The sequence below is a fragment of the Petromyzon marinus genome, chromosome 19 (genome assembly GCF_048934315.1).
Source record: "Petromyzon marinus isolate PM22_M1 ecotype Great Lakes invasive population chromosome 19, UKy_Petmar_22M1.pri1.0, whole genome shotgun sequence".
Lineage (NCBI taxonomy): Eukaryota > Metazoa > Chordata > Hyperoartia > Petromyzontiformes > Petromyzontidae > Petromyzon > Petromyzon marinus.
The window spans coordinates 996863-1012731 of record NC_133685.1 but is presented as its reverse complement, the minus strand read 5'-3'; the positions used below and the strand labels follow the sequence as shown (position 1 = coordinate 1012731).

The window sequence follows — 15869 nt, the reverse complement described above, 5'->3', positions numbered from 1 at the left end:
GGACATGACTTCTGGGGTCTGGCCTTCGGATAAACCCTGCATTCATTTTTTTGACTACCTCAATCGGTCAACTGAAGTCTAATTTGTAGGTGGCCACCCCCTGGAGTTTCCACTTTTCGGATGACCGCTTGGGCTCTCGGGTTGCTTCTACACATGACGGCCCTGGGTCTCAACTGCAGGTGACACTTGGGGATTCAGGTCCAGGCGCCTCAGGTCTTACCGTAAGGTGCTCTCCACGAGGCCTGTATGAACAGCCTTCTCGTATTTCGGAAGCCAAGCAGAGTTGAGCCTAGATAGTTGTTGGAAAGGGTGACCGCCATGCACAAACAGGTTGTCATCGGGCTACGTGGTGGTGGTTGGAGCAACAGGCAGTGCCGCAATAACATCGTACTGTACTATGTCACCACGTCTATGCTCCTCGCCTCTACCAATCCATAATTACCAGCTTGGTAAAGTATGCTCACGTAACCCCGCACGGCGTGGAGAGACCTCCCATTCAGCAGTTTACCCCATGGGGTCGTCGGTACGTTAGCAGTGAACTCCTGCTGCCCTTGGCTATGCAAGTGACTCGGGTGTCGAAGCCGAACAACAGGTGGGCCCCTGTGTAGGTGCCCAGGTGAGCACAGAGAGACGGCGCCAGTGTTGTGTATTGTTCGACAATTGTTCGTCAATATTTACTTACTGGCAGCAAACATTTCCAGACTTGTACTGGCCGCAACCCTGCTCGCTGCTTGCTCTGAGCCAGGGGTAGCCACTCTTTAGTATACAACAAGCCTTTCTCAAGTTCACTAATATTTCTCCATTAAGATGAGGTAAATGTGAATTAAATCTTGACTTAAAGCTTTCGTGACTGCAGGAATTTATATTCTTTGGGTCTTTCGGTAAAGTCACGGCCGCTTGTGTTGCGATCGAAACGTCGTTTTTTCACCTATAACGCGATCTAACCCAAAAACCTTTATTATGAATAATATTGGTCGCGAAAGCCTACGTGTTAAATTAACTTATCTACATGACTTTACCGAAAGACACAAATAATATAAATGTGAATAATTGATAAGTGTGGAGAATATGGATAATTTGAAAACTACAGTTCAACAGTAGAGTATTCTATTGTCTAGATAAAATATGCACATGTAAAGCACTTTTCTTAATCCACTGCTGTATGAGGGCCTCCCCACACCGCGCAGGTCATGGGAGTTATTTCACCATACCTCACCACGCTGCTCAATGTGGATTGGTGAAGCTGGAGAGTGTGGAGGTCAGAACATAGAGGTGTCGTACAAGACTGGGGTTTGCTTCACCGCCCTCTGCTGACCACGACGTTAGCACAGCCCCGGAGCAGCCTATGGCAACCTGGCCAAATCACCTTCCAGGCTCAAAGCTGCTTAGCTTGAGATCTAACGAGGTGGGATGCATTCCGGATGATTTGGCTATCGGCAAATGATGTAAATGTAGTAATTGTTTCGACGCTTCTTTACGTAGGCACCTGTTGCAATTCTTACAATGTCTCTGACGTCACCGTTGTTAGTTGTGCAATGCCATGTCTTACTCATCACGTGTGCGTCGTGGGTTAGGTGGCTCTGTTGGATGGGCGTCCTTGCTCCGCTGTGAGTGTGGCTCAGCCGGCCGTGTTTTGTCAACACCGGGTGCCGGAGGCGGCTCGGCCTGGCCGCCCAGCCCCGGTTTAGGGCGACCCCCACCTGGGCAAGTTTGACCCTGAAGCTTGCAGACTGCTGTATACAGCACCACGGGGTGTGTGCGTGGGTGAGGAGTGAATGTGATGTGTCACAGATTCTGAGAGTGTGTATTAGTATGTGTGTGTGCGCGTGAGAGTGTGCATGTAAGAGTGTGTGTGTGTGAGAAAATTGTCGGGAGGTATGTGTGAGAGAAAGTGTTTGTAAGAGAGTGTGTGAGTGACTATGTGAGAGAGAGTGTGAGTGTGTCTAAGAGTGAGTATAAGACTGTGTGTAAGGCAGTGTGTGTGAGAGTGTTCAAGAGAAAGAGTGCTAGCAGGCTGGAGCGTAGATATTGCTTGCTCGGTCGACCCACAGGCTCTAAACAGGATGTTATAGGCCAAGGTCGGTCATAACATTTTCTTTACCGACCTTGGCCTATATTATAATTTTTAATTGACTTTATTTTTATTTTATTGTTATTATTTTTTATATCTACGTGACTTTACCGAAAGAACCATAGAATATGATAAATCTATTGTTATACTGCACACTACTCGCAACGTCTATGTTCTCTGCCTTAACCAACCAGCCCTAGCCAGTATTGTGAAGTGTGGTCGCAAAATTGCCACGACCCGCACGACAAAAGGGCTGCGTTTCAGTGAGTAGTGGTTCCATGTCTGGAAGCTGGCCCACGGGCCTTCTCTTCACGTCGGCCAAACGCTCGCCAGTGGGATGACGAGTTTGCGCTTGCCCAGGCTGACTCTGGGTGTTGTTGAAAGATGGGCCTGTGTGTCGCCCTGCCCTGCTTGGGAGCTGTCAACCGCCATGCGCACCATTCCCACGTACGCACGGCCACACAAGTTCAGTGCGGTGTGTGTAACTTTCGATTACCGCTCATTACCAACATCAATGACGAATATTTAAACCCCTCCCGGGCCCCTCCTAGGTTGACTCAGCCTTAAATGAGTGCCTGGTTCGATGTGTACACATCGCCACTTGGGAGATAAAAGTGGCCGGGCGTAGTCGTATTGACAGCAGCCTTTGTCTTTATAGGGGATCTTTGTCTTAAGATCTATGAGGGCGAATATCAAATCGGTGGCATGATTGTACAAAGGGATGAGTAGAATTGACTGTGAAGCATTTGCCTCTTTCTACGAATGATTGTGTTGTGTGCTTATGCACTCCGACAATAAATTGCAGCTCATAGTGGTGTGAGTTTGGGCCAATGGCCCTTCCTCAGGAAGGAATGGACATTCCTGAGGAAGGCTGCCTGGCTCCGACATTTGACTTTTTCCCCTTCGAGTCGGAATCGTTACCTTGTATTGTTTTCAACAATTATACGCATGGTGCACGGGGGAGTGGTGCCGCAGCGGTTAGCGCACTGCGCCACAGTTACGACGGTGATCCCGAGTTTGATGCCTGACCACGGCTAACATGGGTTGAAATTGATATCTAAACCCTTTCTGGCCGTCGGCCAAACTTCACCAAGTCATACTGACCAGCAAGGGAAAGTATGCTCAAACGATCCTCGGGGGCAATCACGGCATGGGGAGGCCTTTATCTGCCGGTAGTTTGATAAGGGCCTGTATATTGACAACTCACGTGTGCAGTAGGTGCCTTCCCGTGTGTGTGGGTTGATGCGGGGCATGGACTGTCTTGGGTAAATGTTTGGCGGGTGTTTTCCACACGTCTCGCATCTGCGCGAAGATCCAGTGCAAACCACCTCGTGTATCCTACAGCCTCCCCGTCAGACGTCCAGTTGTTTCGCCTAACGACAACCTCCGCGCAGTCGGCCACGAATGAATACGCACAGAGAGGGAGTCGATGGCACTTGACCCGCCTCCTGCCATTCCGCGATGCTGCCCTCTCTCCTGCCCTTACCATGCGTGATGCTTACAGTCAGCCTTTATCACGGACGATCAACTCCCTTTACCTTGTTTGTGCACTTGCATTCGATACTTTCCATGAAGGATGTGGTCTGCGTGACCTTAGGGCACATTCCATTTACATTGAGAGGATATAGCCTGAAAGGGTACAATGAAGAGGGCGAGATGTTCGGGGTAGATGTTGGTGCCCTTGTAATGTTATTAACATTCCCACGGGGACACTGGAACCAGGATTGTTTATAATGCAAGCTATTTTTCCAAACAGCCCTCGTGCTGAGCGTGTGCGTGTGTATGAAACGTCCTTCTCTGAAAACGTCTTCCTAAGTGCGCGCAGCTGCACGGGCGCTTGTAATTCTTACAATAATCCCGCAGGCCCCAGCGGTCCATCGCGCCGTGCGCTGGCAGGCGACCCGCGCGCGATCAGAGACCGCCGTTCGGCTTTTTCACAGCGAGCATTTCGATCGTGCCGCGTTTGCGCCCATAGACAAGCCAGTGTCCCTGGCGCTCGCTGGGTGCCGGAACCGGTCGAGCGGGTGTGCGGAGCGCGATACGAAGCTGTGGCGAAGCTGCCTCCTTATCGGGCGTATCCACACTCAAACACCCACCCCCTCACCCTCGTTAGGTGCTCGCAGGGGCCGCGCGGGGCCTTCTCGTGGGGGTCCCTGCCCAAGACGTGGTGGTGGGGAAGGAAGTCGTGGCCCCTCGCTGGGCTCTGCTTGCTCTGTTTGCTGCCGTGCTGTGAACGCGCACATTTCGTACATTGCGCCGTCCTGGGTGCCGATGGGCAGATTGCAGCGCTCGTGTGCACTATAAATGGGCAGCTCCTGTGTGACCGTGCCGCGTGCCGCTTTGGTGTAAATACACGAAACTTGTTTTACCCCGGCGTCGTAAAAGGACCGAGGGTCCCCATTCGGATTGTGGCCGGGAGTTAAAAGGTGGCTGCCTGCTTAGCATTGTCATACGTTAAGTAAGCAGCTGTCTGTGCGGCCCTGTGGCTCACTTGCTACCAAAGTCCATTTTCAGAATGCCTTGGTTGTTAGGTAAAAACAAAAATTCCGGGCACTGTACTACAGCCTTCGTAATCCATTAAATGCCATTCCAGAGCGGCCTGGTCATAGCTAAATCGATTAAGGCAAAACGAGAGCCAATGCAACAACATGTTTTGAGTGCGTTTGCATCCGAGAGCATCAAACGTTCTGGGAAGCATTGGGCCGAGCAAAGTGGCACCGTTTTGTGTGGGAGTGCCCTCGCCCCTTCTTTTGTTTTAAGTGATTTTCCCCCCGCAGGTATTTACACACAAGGGCCGAGCGTAAACATCGCAATGGTGTGTCAGGGAGGGCATGCTCTGTATGACCACGTGGTTAATGAAAGGGCTATTTTGAACTACTAAGTCAACTAAGGCGTGTCTTGTCTGCCTCCAGGTAAAGCAAACAGCAGCGGCGTTATTGAGCCCTGGGAGAGTGTGTGTGTGTGCTACAGGAATAAGATTGACCCAAGTCAGTGGTCAGAGGGTTGGGAGGGTGACATGGATTTCCAACCCCCCACCGACCCCTCCTCCAAACCAGCTGGACTGCGAAATGGCCAGGGCTGGCACTACAGAAAGTGGGTTCATGAACCCATCTGTGCAGAACTTGGAGTGCTTGGTGGGGTTTCTCCGTGTAGTTTTCTGACTAAGCCATAACACCCCTTTAAAAGGAAGAGGACATATATCCCAATGCAGGACTCTCCTTAAAACGTCTCTAAAATCAGTTATTTCACAGTAAAATAACAACAAATATAGATGAACGTCATTGCTGTAGAACTGCTTTTTTTTGTTTAGTTTGTTGTCCTTCCGATGAGCACGGTTGGCTATGTTCAGTGCGAAAGCAGTTCAACATACATGACAAAGGGCTGTACACATACAATGTCGAGCTGTCGGGAGGGACATCCTCATCAACGCTCAAAGTGACTTCCTGCTCGAGTGAGCATTGAGGCATCGGTGGCCATCTCTCGTTTACCGATCTGACCCAAGCGGTGTTGTGATCGAAACGTCGTCGTTTTTTTGTTATTTTATTTGAACCTATCTCCGTGTCTTTACCAAAAGACCCAAAGAATAGGCCAAATGCTGTTGGCTTCCCCACAACGCGGTGAGTATTTTATCGACCTTGTAGGGTTAATGGGGCTGAGTGAACCCCCAACCAAGATTTGAACGCACAACGTTTCCAATTGAAAGCTGCTCGCTCTACCGCTGAGCCACCTGAGACGGCATTGGCTGGGCAATGCAAACCCGTGCCCGTCAGTACTAGGGAATATAACACCGTTGGGGCAAGCGTGCATATCAGCTTTAGGGTATGTAATATCCTGCTGCCCTCTTGTCAATACTAGACGGGCAGGTGCTGAGTGTGGCGCCTGACGATGCTCTTCCTTCCTTCCCGCCTTCACTCGAGCTGCTGCTGCTGCTGGCCGCTGCGCGCACAGCGCAACAGCTGCCCGGCCGGACTTTGCCCACCGTGGCGGCTGCGGCGTTCGGACGCGTCGCTCGCAACGCACGTGGGCACGCGCGACGAGCGGGCGGCGACCGTCGTCGGGTGAATGCCGCGGTGCCAGTTGGGTGAACGCTGACGACGCGACGCCCATGGCGTCTTTCCTCCTCGGTTCTTCCACTCTGCTCTCAAACGGCTGGCATTGTTTTGAGAGGGGCAGCATTGCTGCTAGTTCATTGTGCGTCAAGGTGCGCGCGCCGAGGAATGTTTGCTTTGTTTTCCTTACGTGCAAAAAGGCCAAAGTCTTGCGGCAGTTGCCACGTGATTGCTGGGACAGTCGCTGCGTGAAATGCTCGTCGCACGACAGTGACCTTCACGGCGACGTCTTGAGGAACCCCTGCTTAGCTGCTGGATGGCGGCCCTCCCACGTGTTGTTTGACCATACTTAACCTTGTTGGTCAATGCAGGTTGGTGATGAAGCAGGGGGTGCCCAGGGTTCATAGCACAGTGTGCCAACCACTGTGCCACCGCTCTTCCCGGGCTACAATTGCGAGTCGGTAATAGTTGTCCATTACAGTGTAATAGTTAAGCCCGTACTGCTGACCCTTAGCCGTCGATATAATACTCTGGGGCAGTTTGCTGCAAATGCCTCCTCCTTCTCCATGGAGTGCAGGGATTAGTCTCAATTGGCAAGGGTAAAGGCGGCTTAGCCCTCTGTGACGCAGCAGCATTGTGTCCACCCAGCGTGTGCGTGCATGAGTGAGAGAGCCACCAGCACCTGGGTGCGCGCGCGGGCAAGGGAGCCGACTGACACAGGTGGACGCGTTCCTCCGCCAGTTAATGTTTAATGACCCAGCGTCGTCCGCCCGTCTCTCCTAAGGGGTGGGCGGGGGGTGAGAGGTCAGGTGGCTCGCTCACGTGTGGCACACACGCCCCCAGCCCCCCACCGACCCACCTACTTCGTTACCCCCCCCAATCCATCTCAGGATGCCGCCCTCCTCCCCCGACCCACCCACGCACCCACACATTCGCTCTGCCCTCCTTCCCCCGCGCGCAGCAGGCACCACCACTCGACGAGATTGCCAGGCAACGAGCCACTCGAGTCGCACACCTTCCCGCGGTCCCGCTCGGCGAGGGGGGCAGCTGGCCGGTTGGCCGTGTCGCCGAGCATTCCCGTGCAAGGCCGTTTAAGTCTGCCGCCGCGGTTTCTAAGTTGCGAGGACGCGATGTGTACGTGCGTGCTGCCATGGTTTTTTTTGTCACGCCACCGCTGGACGAGTGCCTTCCCCACCCACCTTACACCACACGTGGTGATTAAGACATCGCATTGCACAAATTGGCATTGGTGATCTCCGCTGTAGTCTGCACTCCTTCAGCGGAGAAGGAATAACAAAACCACACGAACTCTCTCCTGATGCCCTTTCGTCGTGGCTAGCAGAACTCCTGAACATATCGCTGCCATACGCAACAACAGAATCGTGACAAAGTAGATACTCGAGTATGCTGCACGCGCGGGTCGTGGGGGTTGTTTAACCGTACTTCGCCATGCTGGTGAGTGCCGGTTCATGAAGGCGGGGGGGGGGGGGGGGCGGGAGATATTTTGAAGCATAGTACAGTACAATAGTGGATGTTTTTTTACACTGTCCTCTGCTGCTGACCATGGAATCCAAGTTCAACCCTGCTTAGCCTGCGAGATCTGACAGGATCGGGCACACTCCCAAGCACAAAAACACCTCTGGTGCATTGTAATTAAAATGCAAAATCACCTATCACAAATATATATTTAACACATAAAAATTCCAATGCGTTCTTTCAAGTGGCAGGGAGGTAAAATAAAAGGCCCTGCGTTGGTCCTTAGCACTAATGGCGCAATTTGTGCCGGAGTTGTCGACTCGCTCCTCCACAAAAGTGAACTCTTATTGTGAAAGGGCCACAACTGGTTCACGTCGCCTTGTGTCGCGCTGGTGTCGACGGTGAGCTGGGTAGCACCGCCACCCAGCCCTGGGACGCGGGGGGGGTGAGCGTTGAGAAACAGGATTGCCATCGTTACACCGCCCTGCCCTGCCCACTTCGGCTCCATTCCCTTGCATCACACTCCATGTCCGTGTGTGCGTGCGCATTTGCATGTGTACGTGTGTGTGTGTGTGTTGCTGTTCATAGGTACTCGCTAACAACAGTCTGTTTGGGCTATACGGGGGGGGGGGGGGGTATCTTTGGTTTGTTGGAGTGGTGGCGCAGTTGGTGAGCGCGCTCTGATAGATGATCACGTGGGGGTTGTTTAGCAATAATTCAATGGAGGTTGATGAGGAAGGGTTCCTGAGGGCCGGTTCGGATATCACTCGCCACCCTGACGTCCGCCGTGGCTTCGTAGCATAGTGCTCTGACCGCAGCGCCACCGCTCCACCCCCACGTATTCATAACTCAGCTCAATTTAAAATGTTTGGACTGCATAAAAAAAATAGGTGACCACACGACCATAGTAACATTCAATGTGGTGGTGGGATTTTCCAGCCGTTTGGGGGGGGTGTTGCTGTTTACGTTCCGCTGGCGGGACAGGTGCGCCGAGTGATGCGGTGTGCGCTCGTCAATGAGCTGGAGCTGTTGTGCGGCCGATTTGTAAGCGCGCGGCCCTTTTTTCAGTCCACTGATGGATGAGGGCCTCCTCACTCGATGGCGGTCGTGGGAGTTCAAGTTTCACGTTGGGTTTGTTTAACCAGATGAGAACTCAAGAGACCGGGATGAGTCTCATTTACAAGAGTGACCTGGGTCACCACACCGGCTAATGTGGATTTGTCAAGGAAAGGTAGCACCGCCGGGGGAGGGTAGAAGTACAGTACAACAATGTCTGTTGCTGCGTTTGCCTCGCTGCCCCTTGGCTGTTGCACGTGTGGTGGCCGCCCATCCAATCGCTTCTCAGGGCCAGCTCTGCTTAACCGCTGAGATCTGACCAGATTGGGCGCATTCCGGGTGACTTGATCAAAGTGATAGTAGTAGTAATAATGACGGTGAAATATATATATTAATATCGTGGCATTGCAATGCTGTGAGGGATGGTGACTGGGGAAACCATCATTCAGCGGTGGATAGATATAGCTTATGATGAAATACAAAAAGGTACAAATTAAGTCAGAATTGTCTTTACAGCACTATGTTGTTCATTAGTTCTACTTCAAAGAGTTGAGCATTTAATAAAATACCCTAAATGTAGTGCAGAAAAGACATGCAAAGACTCCGCATGGAATCGCCCAAAAACTGCACCAGTTTTTGGGCGATTGACGAAAGGCTTTTGGGAATCATTAAGACTTCTATGAGTAAAGATTTGTTTTTAACTTGGCGATGCTAAAAAAAAGGACAGGGTAAAGGAATGTCATCCCTATTAGGAATGCTAAAAATTCCCGTCTGCTGAGTTGCGTACCGATTTAATTACAAGGGGGCATTTGGGGATGGAACGATGGCATAGTGGCTAGCACACTGCTCTCTGAACCCAGCGTCAAGAGTTTGATGTCTGACCATGACTAACATCAGAGGCAAGTGATATCAGAGTTGCACCCAGTCACCACCGCACAAAACGAATTTGTGATACTGGATTGGCAACAGTGCACAAGCACAAACAACATACACTTAACACGTTCATCAATAACATTGTCGTCCTAAAGAGGCAACATATAATAGTGGTGACATTTCAGACAAAGGCCCTTCATAGCAGACCTGCATTGACCAGCGAGGTGAAGAATGATGAAGCGAACCGACGCTGCGTCGGGAGGCCTTCATCCAGCGGCGGATTGACGAATGGTTAAAATTTCCGTGGGAGGGAGGTGGTGAGTGGTGCTGATTGCTTTTAAATCCGCGATCGCTGAGCACAGGCCCAGAAACTCGCAGCACCAAACGGCCAGCAACAAACAGCACTGCTCCGTCTCTCTCCGCTCCCACAGAAGGACCTCGCCTACCTCCGCCAGTGGCTGGAGATCTTCGTGGTGACACACGAGGCCTCGACGCTCGACCAGGATGTGATTCTCATGAGGTACGTCAGTGGATGGGGGGCGGGAGTCAATGGGGGGTTGGTGGGGCATGGAGAGGGGCAGCCGAGGAGGGCAGGAGAGTGGGTGGTGGAGGGAGGGAGTGAGGCCCATTCAATAAAAAACGGTGGATATTTTAAAAGTGGGCTGCATTGTTTTGTGCTAGGGTAAGCAAAATACAATTATTACATTTGGATGATTGTTTTTTGGGTCACTAAGTTCCGTGTCGTTATGGCAATGGTTAAAAAAAATTGTGCCGCAATATATGTTTGCGTGTGATTTGTGTTGGTTAGCAGGTACCCCCTAATGGTGAGAGCAGCTAGGTTAGTTTACGTCATAGTTTGTAAGCCCCACAGTTTTGACGTAAAGCTAACACATGGCCTAACCCAAAGTTGGATTATCGTATTGCCCTACAGAAACCTACGCTTTGAGTTAAGCCTCACAGTTGTTGAGCTTAAACTCGGTGATGTTATGTGTGAGAGCATATATAAATAATCATGCGTGTGCATTGGGAGGACATGCATGTTTAACAATGGATTGTTAAAAGTACACGAAGGCCTAAACTTATCACTGAATGTTAGCAACTCATGACATCATCTGTTGTGTAAGTGGTGCACAATGACACGGTCGCAAAAGAAATGCAACTTGGGTCAGCGTGACTATATTCTCAAGATGTTGTGACTGCTTCTAATGATGGATGCAAAAACCCTTAACACGTTCGTCAATAACAAGAGGAAAATGCACACGATAGGCTATATGTCATGCAATTACCCATCTTTGTAGCGTAAGGGCCAGTGCCTATACAGGGTCGCCCAAAGTCAGGACATGTGGTTATTGAATTTATTTTAATACTGGAATTAAAACATTTTTATTGTTAATTCTTTAAGTTTATATTTTATCTACTATCATCCATGTCCATTTCTCGTCTTCCCGTGGGGTCACTGCAAATCGGTCATTTACAAAACTAGACCAAGAACCTGGAATGAGTTGAGACAACAACACATAATTGTTGAATGTTCAAAGATTCCACAGCTGTAATCGTTTTAAAAAGTCCTAAATTCAATTCAAAAGAGAATTCATGCATGCATGCATCAATGTTAGTGGAAGTCAGTTTGAACATTTGTTTAAATTAATGAACTAACCCTATGTGACCTGACTTTTAGGCCACCCTGTATATTTGTCCTGTTTAGGGCCCTGTTCTTGACAAAGTGTTGAATGTTGTTGTTATTTGTGCTTGAGCACCACTGAAAACGCAGCAGCATCACAAATTTGTTTGGCTGCATGACTTGAAACCAAAAATATTAATTTATATTCCAGGCTCAACTGTACTGTAGACACACTACTATTGCTCTTCGGTACCTGCGCCTGGCGGGGGTCTCTCTTGGGTCGACTCGGACTAAAATTATTTCCCGATTTGTAATGTGTGAGACAACATACGCTAGGCCACGTGTGCTGCTGGCCACACTTCCACAGACAGAGGGAGATAGACATCTCTGGTTTACAAGCAGCTGAGAGCCGATTAAAACTCAAAGAACTCGGAATTAAAAAGTCTTTAAGACCTGGTGCACAAAAGCAATGTTTATTAAAGTGGAACACAGCGATACAATGCAAACAAATAAGATCAAACAAATAAGAGTCTGAATGTTAAGAATTACAACAAAACGTTAATAACATAAGTACAATGTAAGATTTAGCTTACGATTACAAGTAAGATATGTAATACAATGAGATATAAAGTGTGATTCGGAAGCAATTACATTAGTATTTCGCTCATAACAAATCTGCTTGTCCATTTAAAACAATGTCACGCGGCATTTCTTTCCATGCCAGGATTTGTATTACACGCTATCAAACAATGCTGGCTCTGTTGTCTACACAGATACACGCATTTATGTGTGAGTGTGTGTGGTTAGGTACTGGTTAGCACTCTGTGGTCCTAACCAGATGACATGAGTTAGATTCCCGGCCGTGACTAACATCAGTGGCGAGTGATAGCTGAACCAGTCCTGGGGCCTTCCCCGAGGTCAGTTCAGCCTTGTAATGAGCACCTAGGGCAGTGTATAAACATCAGCACTGGGGAGACAAAGGCAGCTGGGCGTGGTGCTGGCCACCCACCCCATCGTGTGCCGCTCTAACCTTAACAGGCGCTCGCTAACGGCATTTACGTAAATATCATTTTAACTCCTTTAACACCGTACGTAGCCAACCGTGCTAGTCTGTCTGCTAAAGGCTATACGGGGTGCTCTTTGTCCTTGTTTGTCGGTCGCTGTGCAGGGGGGACCCACGGCCCCCCGACCTCTCGGTGCTGCCAGCCAGCTTCCTGCAGGTGTCGAGCCAGCAGCTGGTGCAGTGCGTGCACAAGCTGTCCGTGTGCCTGGATGACGAGCACCTGTCACTCGCGCTGCTCATCATCAAGGCCCTCATCGCCCTGTGCAGGTCTCCGTGACTCACGTGGCACGGCACAGCCGGCCACGCGATCGCACAACGCCGTGCGGATTGGCGTACGGCCTCTAAATGAGACCCCCATGTTGATATGCTGTACAGAAACAGTGGGCATGATTATTTTATAGAGAGGGGGGCAATAGAGTAGTATAGTCGTAGAGAGATACAACAGTGTGTGGAGGGGAGTGAAGAGGCAGGGGAGTGTGTGGAGGGCAGTAGAGTGAATGAGGCAGGCAGTGGCATGTCAAAGGTGGACCTGACCACAGTAAATGAAATCTTGCTACTCGATCTAGGAGAGGATTTGGAGAAGGCAGCGGGGGAGGAGGGATGGGAGTGTTGGGGCGACGTGGACGTGGTGCACGGTTGCCGATCGCGTCGATGAAGAGAAACCTCTGGCGGCGGCCGGACGAGAAAGACAGGTGTGGGTGTTTGATGTTTCCTTTCGAGATAACGCCCAGAGATTCCTCATTCCTGCGCCGTTCTGTGAATGGGTAATGAGGGGCGTTGCTGTGCTGCGGTTTGAGCTCTGCTGCATACAGCTCGGTGACCACGCTTCAAAACGAACGCCCATTAAAGAAAGAATCGACCAAGCATTCAAATACAGGGCCTCTTGGGAAAAAAGCCTGGTGACTCGGCGAGGCTTTTCTCGATAGGAAAATAAATAGATATATACATATAAATAAATCGATTGAGGGCCGGTGGTCGGGACTAACGAGGGAAGGGCAGCCAATGGAGGGAGCGCGTTCAGAATACGTGCACTGTGGAGACGGAGCAGTGAAATCCGCTCGTGTACCGGAGCCAGATGGCTAGTTAGACTGGCAGAGCCAGTTGGGGGGGGGGGGAGGTGGCACGTGCCCCCCCGATGATCCAATCTAAATCTCTAATTTCGATCGGATCATTGGGGTTTATTAGTAATAAATCGGCATTTTGCGACCCCCACTGCAGCATAATATTACGTGCCAGGGACTCTATGAGATGATTGGACAATAGTCTGAGTCCATAATTGGCAATATGTAATGGCAAAGCAGTTATAAGCGACTCACAGAATTGTGCGCGGTTGCGGTTACCGAGTCCACGACTTCCCTGAAGGCATTCACCTTCAGCGAGCACGATGCCGATCACACAACGCGGTTCGAATTCGACCCGCGATCAATGGCTGCGCCATCACCGCACACGCGTCGAATGAAGAGCAAGGGACAAGTCCTTACTTACTAACAACTCCTAAAAATTTTCATTGCTGGAGGAGTTGCCCCCCCTACCTGAAAATCCTGGCTCTGCCATTGGCTAGTTAAATCGCAGGACTGTGAGAGATGGTGACAATTTGGGTGAGTCTTCACCTAGCAGTGGATAGATAATGACTGACGATTACTGTCTTATTTAGTGCCAAATAATGATGGGTCAGTGGGCAGTATTTAGAGTGGCGCTCTCAATCCAGTGACCTCCCTGGTTCTCACTGCGGGAATAATCTCAACGCTATGCGCCGTCTGCTCCATAATGGACATCAAAGATCCCCTGATGTCGTTCGCAATAGTAGGCCATCGCACGCCGGCGTCACGGTCAACATTTGCCAAATTTGAAAAATTACTCCAAATTACTCGATAGTAATCTCCACGGCAGTCATCGCCCCTTACTACGAAAACTTGGCAGGACCCTCTTGAAAAAAAGAGTCATGGGACTCGGTGAGGCTACCCTGGGTAAACAAGTGTAATAAAAAAGATCGATTGGCATCTTGGCAAAAGTTTAGTTTCTTAAGATATTTGACAGACATCATGCTGATGTCTCCGTGATGAACAATGTCACCGTTTGTCTTCACAATGTGTTTGAACCTTTATGGTAAAAGTTTAATTCTGGGTCCTATAGAAATGCAAACACACACACACTTACACGTGTTGAGTTGTACGTTTTTTTAATCTCTCTTCTCCCCACCCACAGGAATGTTCAGAATGTAGAAGATATTGGAGCCTGTTCCTACATCAGCCATGTCATCACCCTGGCAACCATGTGCATCCAGCAGGTAAGGGGGTGCGTGTGTGCGCACGCGTGTGCATGCGTGCATGTGTGCGCACGTGTTGTGTGAGGTTAGAAATGGGGAGTGGTGGTGCAGCGGTTAGCGCTCTGCGCTACGAACCAAGCGGCCCGGGTTTGATTCCCGCTCACGGTCAACACCAGTGACGATTATTTGAACCGGTCCTGGGCCTCCCTTAGGTCGACTCTGCCTCAAATGAATACCTGGTGTGATGTGTAAACATCGCCACTGGGGAGACAAAGACGGCCGGGCGTGGTGTTGGCCAGAAACCCCCTCGCGTGCCGTGCCGTCCTTCATAGCTGCTCGCTAACAGCGCTTGCCCCAACAGTCTGTTAAGGCTATACGGGGGATCTTTGTGTGAGGTTAGAAAGTAATCAATTACCTATGGGATTATCGGATCGTGGTGATTAATCCCATGATTCCCGTGGCTTGTGAAGGCCCTAATCCAGCAGTGGACTGACTTTTTAAAAAAGCCTCTCTTTACAAGGAGACCTGAATTTGGCCCATCTTCTCACTCTAGTGAGTAAAATCAGGGCCTCTATTGGAATTACGCATAGAAACGTCGACCCCTACTGTGAACTTGGAAGGACCCCCCTGAAAAAAGGCACTCGAGACTCATGGAGGCTTTGCTGAGTAAACCAAAGTAAGAACAATTAGAATGACGATGCGGGTGATCTCTGTCTCTGTGTGTGGTCCCCCAGTCGAAGGAGCAGACGAAGCAGCGGGAGGTGAGCGGGGAGCTGTCCCTCGAGACGTTCGCTCTCCACTCGCTGCACTTATGCCAGCGCCTCTACGACCCCTACCAGAACTGGGCTCGGCGCATCGCTGGGTGAGGCCCCATCGCTCCGTGCGCCCATCTTGTTTTGTTCGCTCGTGTCTGCGTGCGTATCTGGGAAAGGGGATTGTCACACTTGGCACATCGCACTATGCACCTGCTAACGGGCAATACTGGTGACTAATATTTGAACCGATTCTGGGCTTCTCCTTGACCTACTGAGCCTTAGATGAGTACCTGGTGCTGTGAGTCAACATCACCACTGGGGAGTTCAAAAGCTTCCAGGCATTGTTTTGGCTATCAACCACCTCGTGTGCCGTGTTGGACTTTGTAGGTGCTCGCTATAACAGCACTTGAGCCAACAGTCTGTTATAGGCTACACGGGGCGATCTTCTTCCTTTTGTCTTGTTGTCTTTCCGCGTTCTCAGCGACGCGGTCTCCGCGATGGAGCGGAGCAGGCAGAGGTTCAAGGCGGCGCCGCTAATCAACGAGTTCGTGCCATTCTTCTACCGTGAGTCAGCGCGTGCGCGCGAGCTCGAGGGAAACGGGCAGATGACTCGGCCTCTCGCTACAATCAGATTATATT

General features: G+C 50.5%; 1 protein-coding gene across 2 annotated transcripts in view; it reads left to right on the top strand.

Annotated features, from left to right (window-relative positions):
* LOC116943965 (neurobeachin-like protein 1) overlaps window positions 1–15869 on the top strand; it is a 55913-nt gene that overhangs the window by 1644 nt on the left and 38400 nt on the right. For both annotated transcript variants that reach the window (XM_032957352.2, XM_032957351.2), the window contains exons 2-6: window positions 9957–10045; window positions 12315–12476; window positions 14415–14496; window positions 15210–15337; window positions 15712–15794. In XM_032957352.2, coding sequence (XP_032813243.2) covers window positions 9957–10045; window positions 12315–12476; window positions 14415–14496; window positions 15210–15337; window positions 15712–15794 — 544 coding nt within the window. The remainder of the gene's footprint in view (window positions 1–9956; window positions 10046–12314; window positions 12477–14414; window positions 14497–15209; window positions 15338–15711; window positions 15795–15869) is intronic.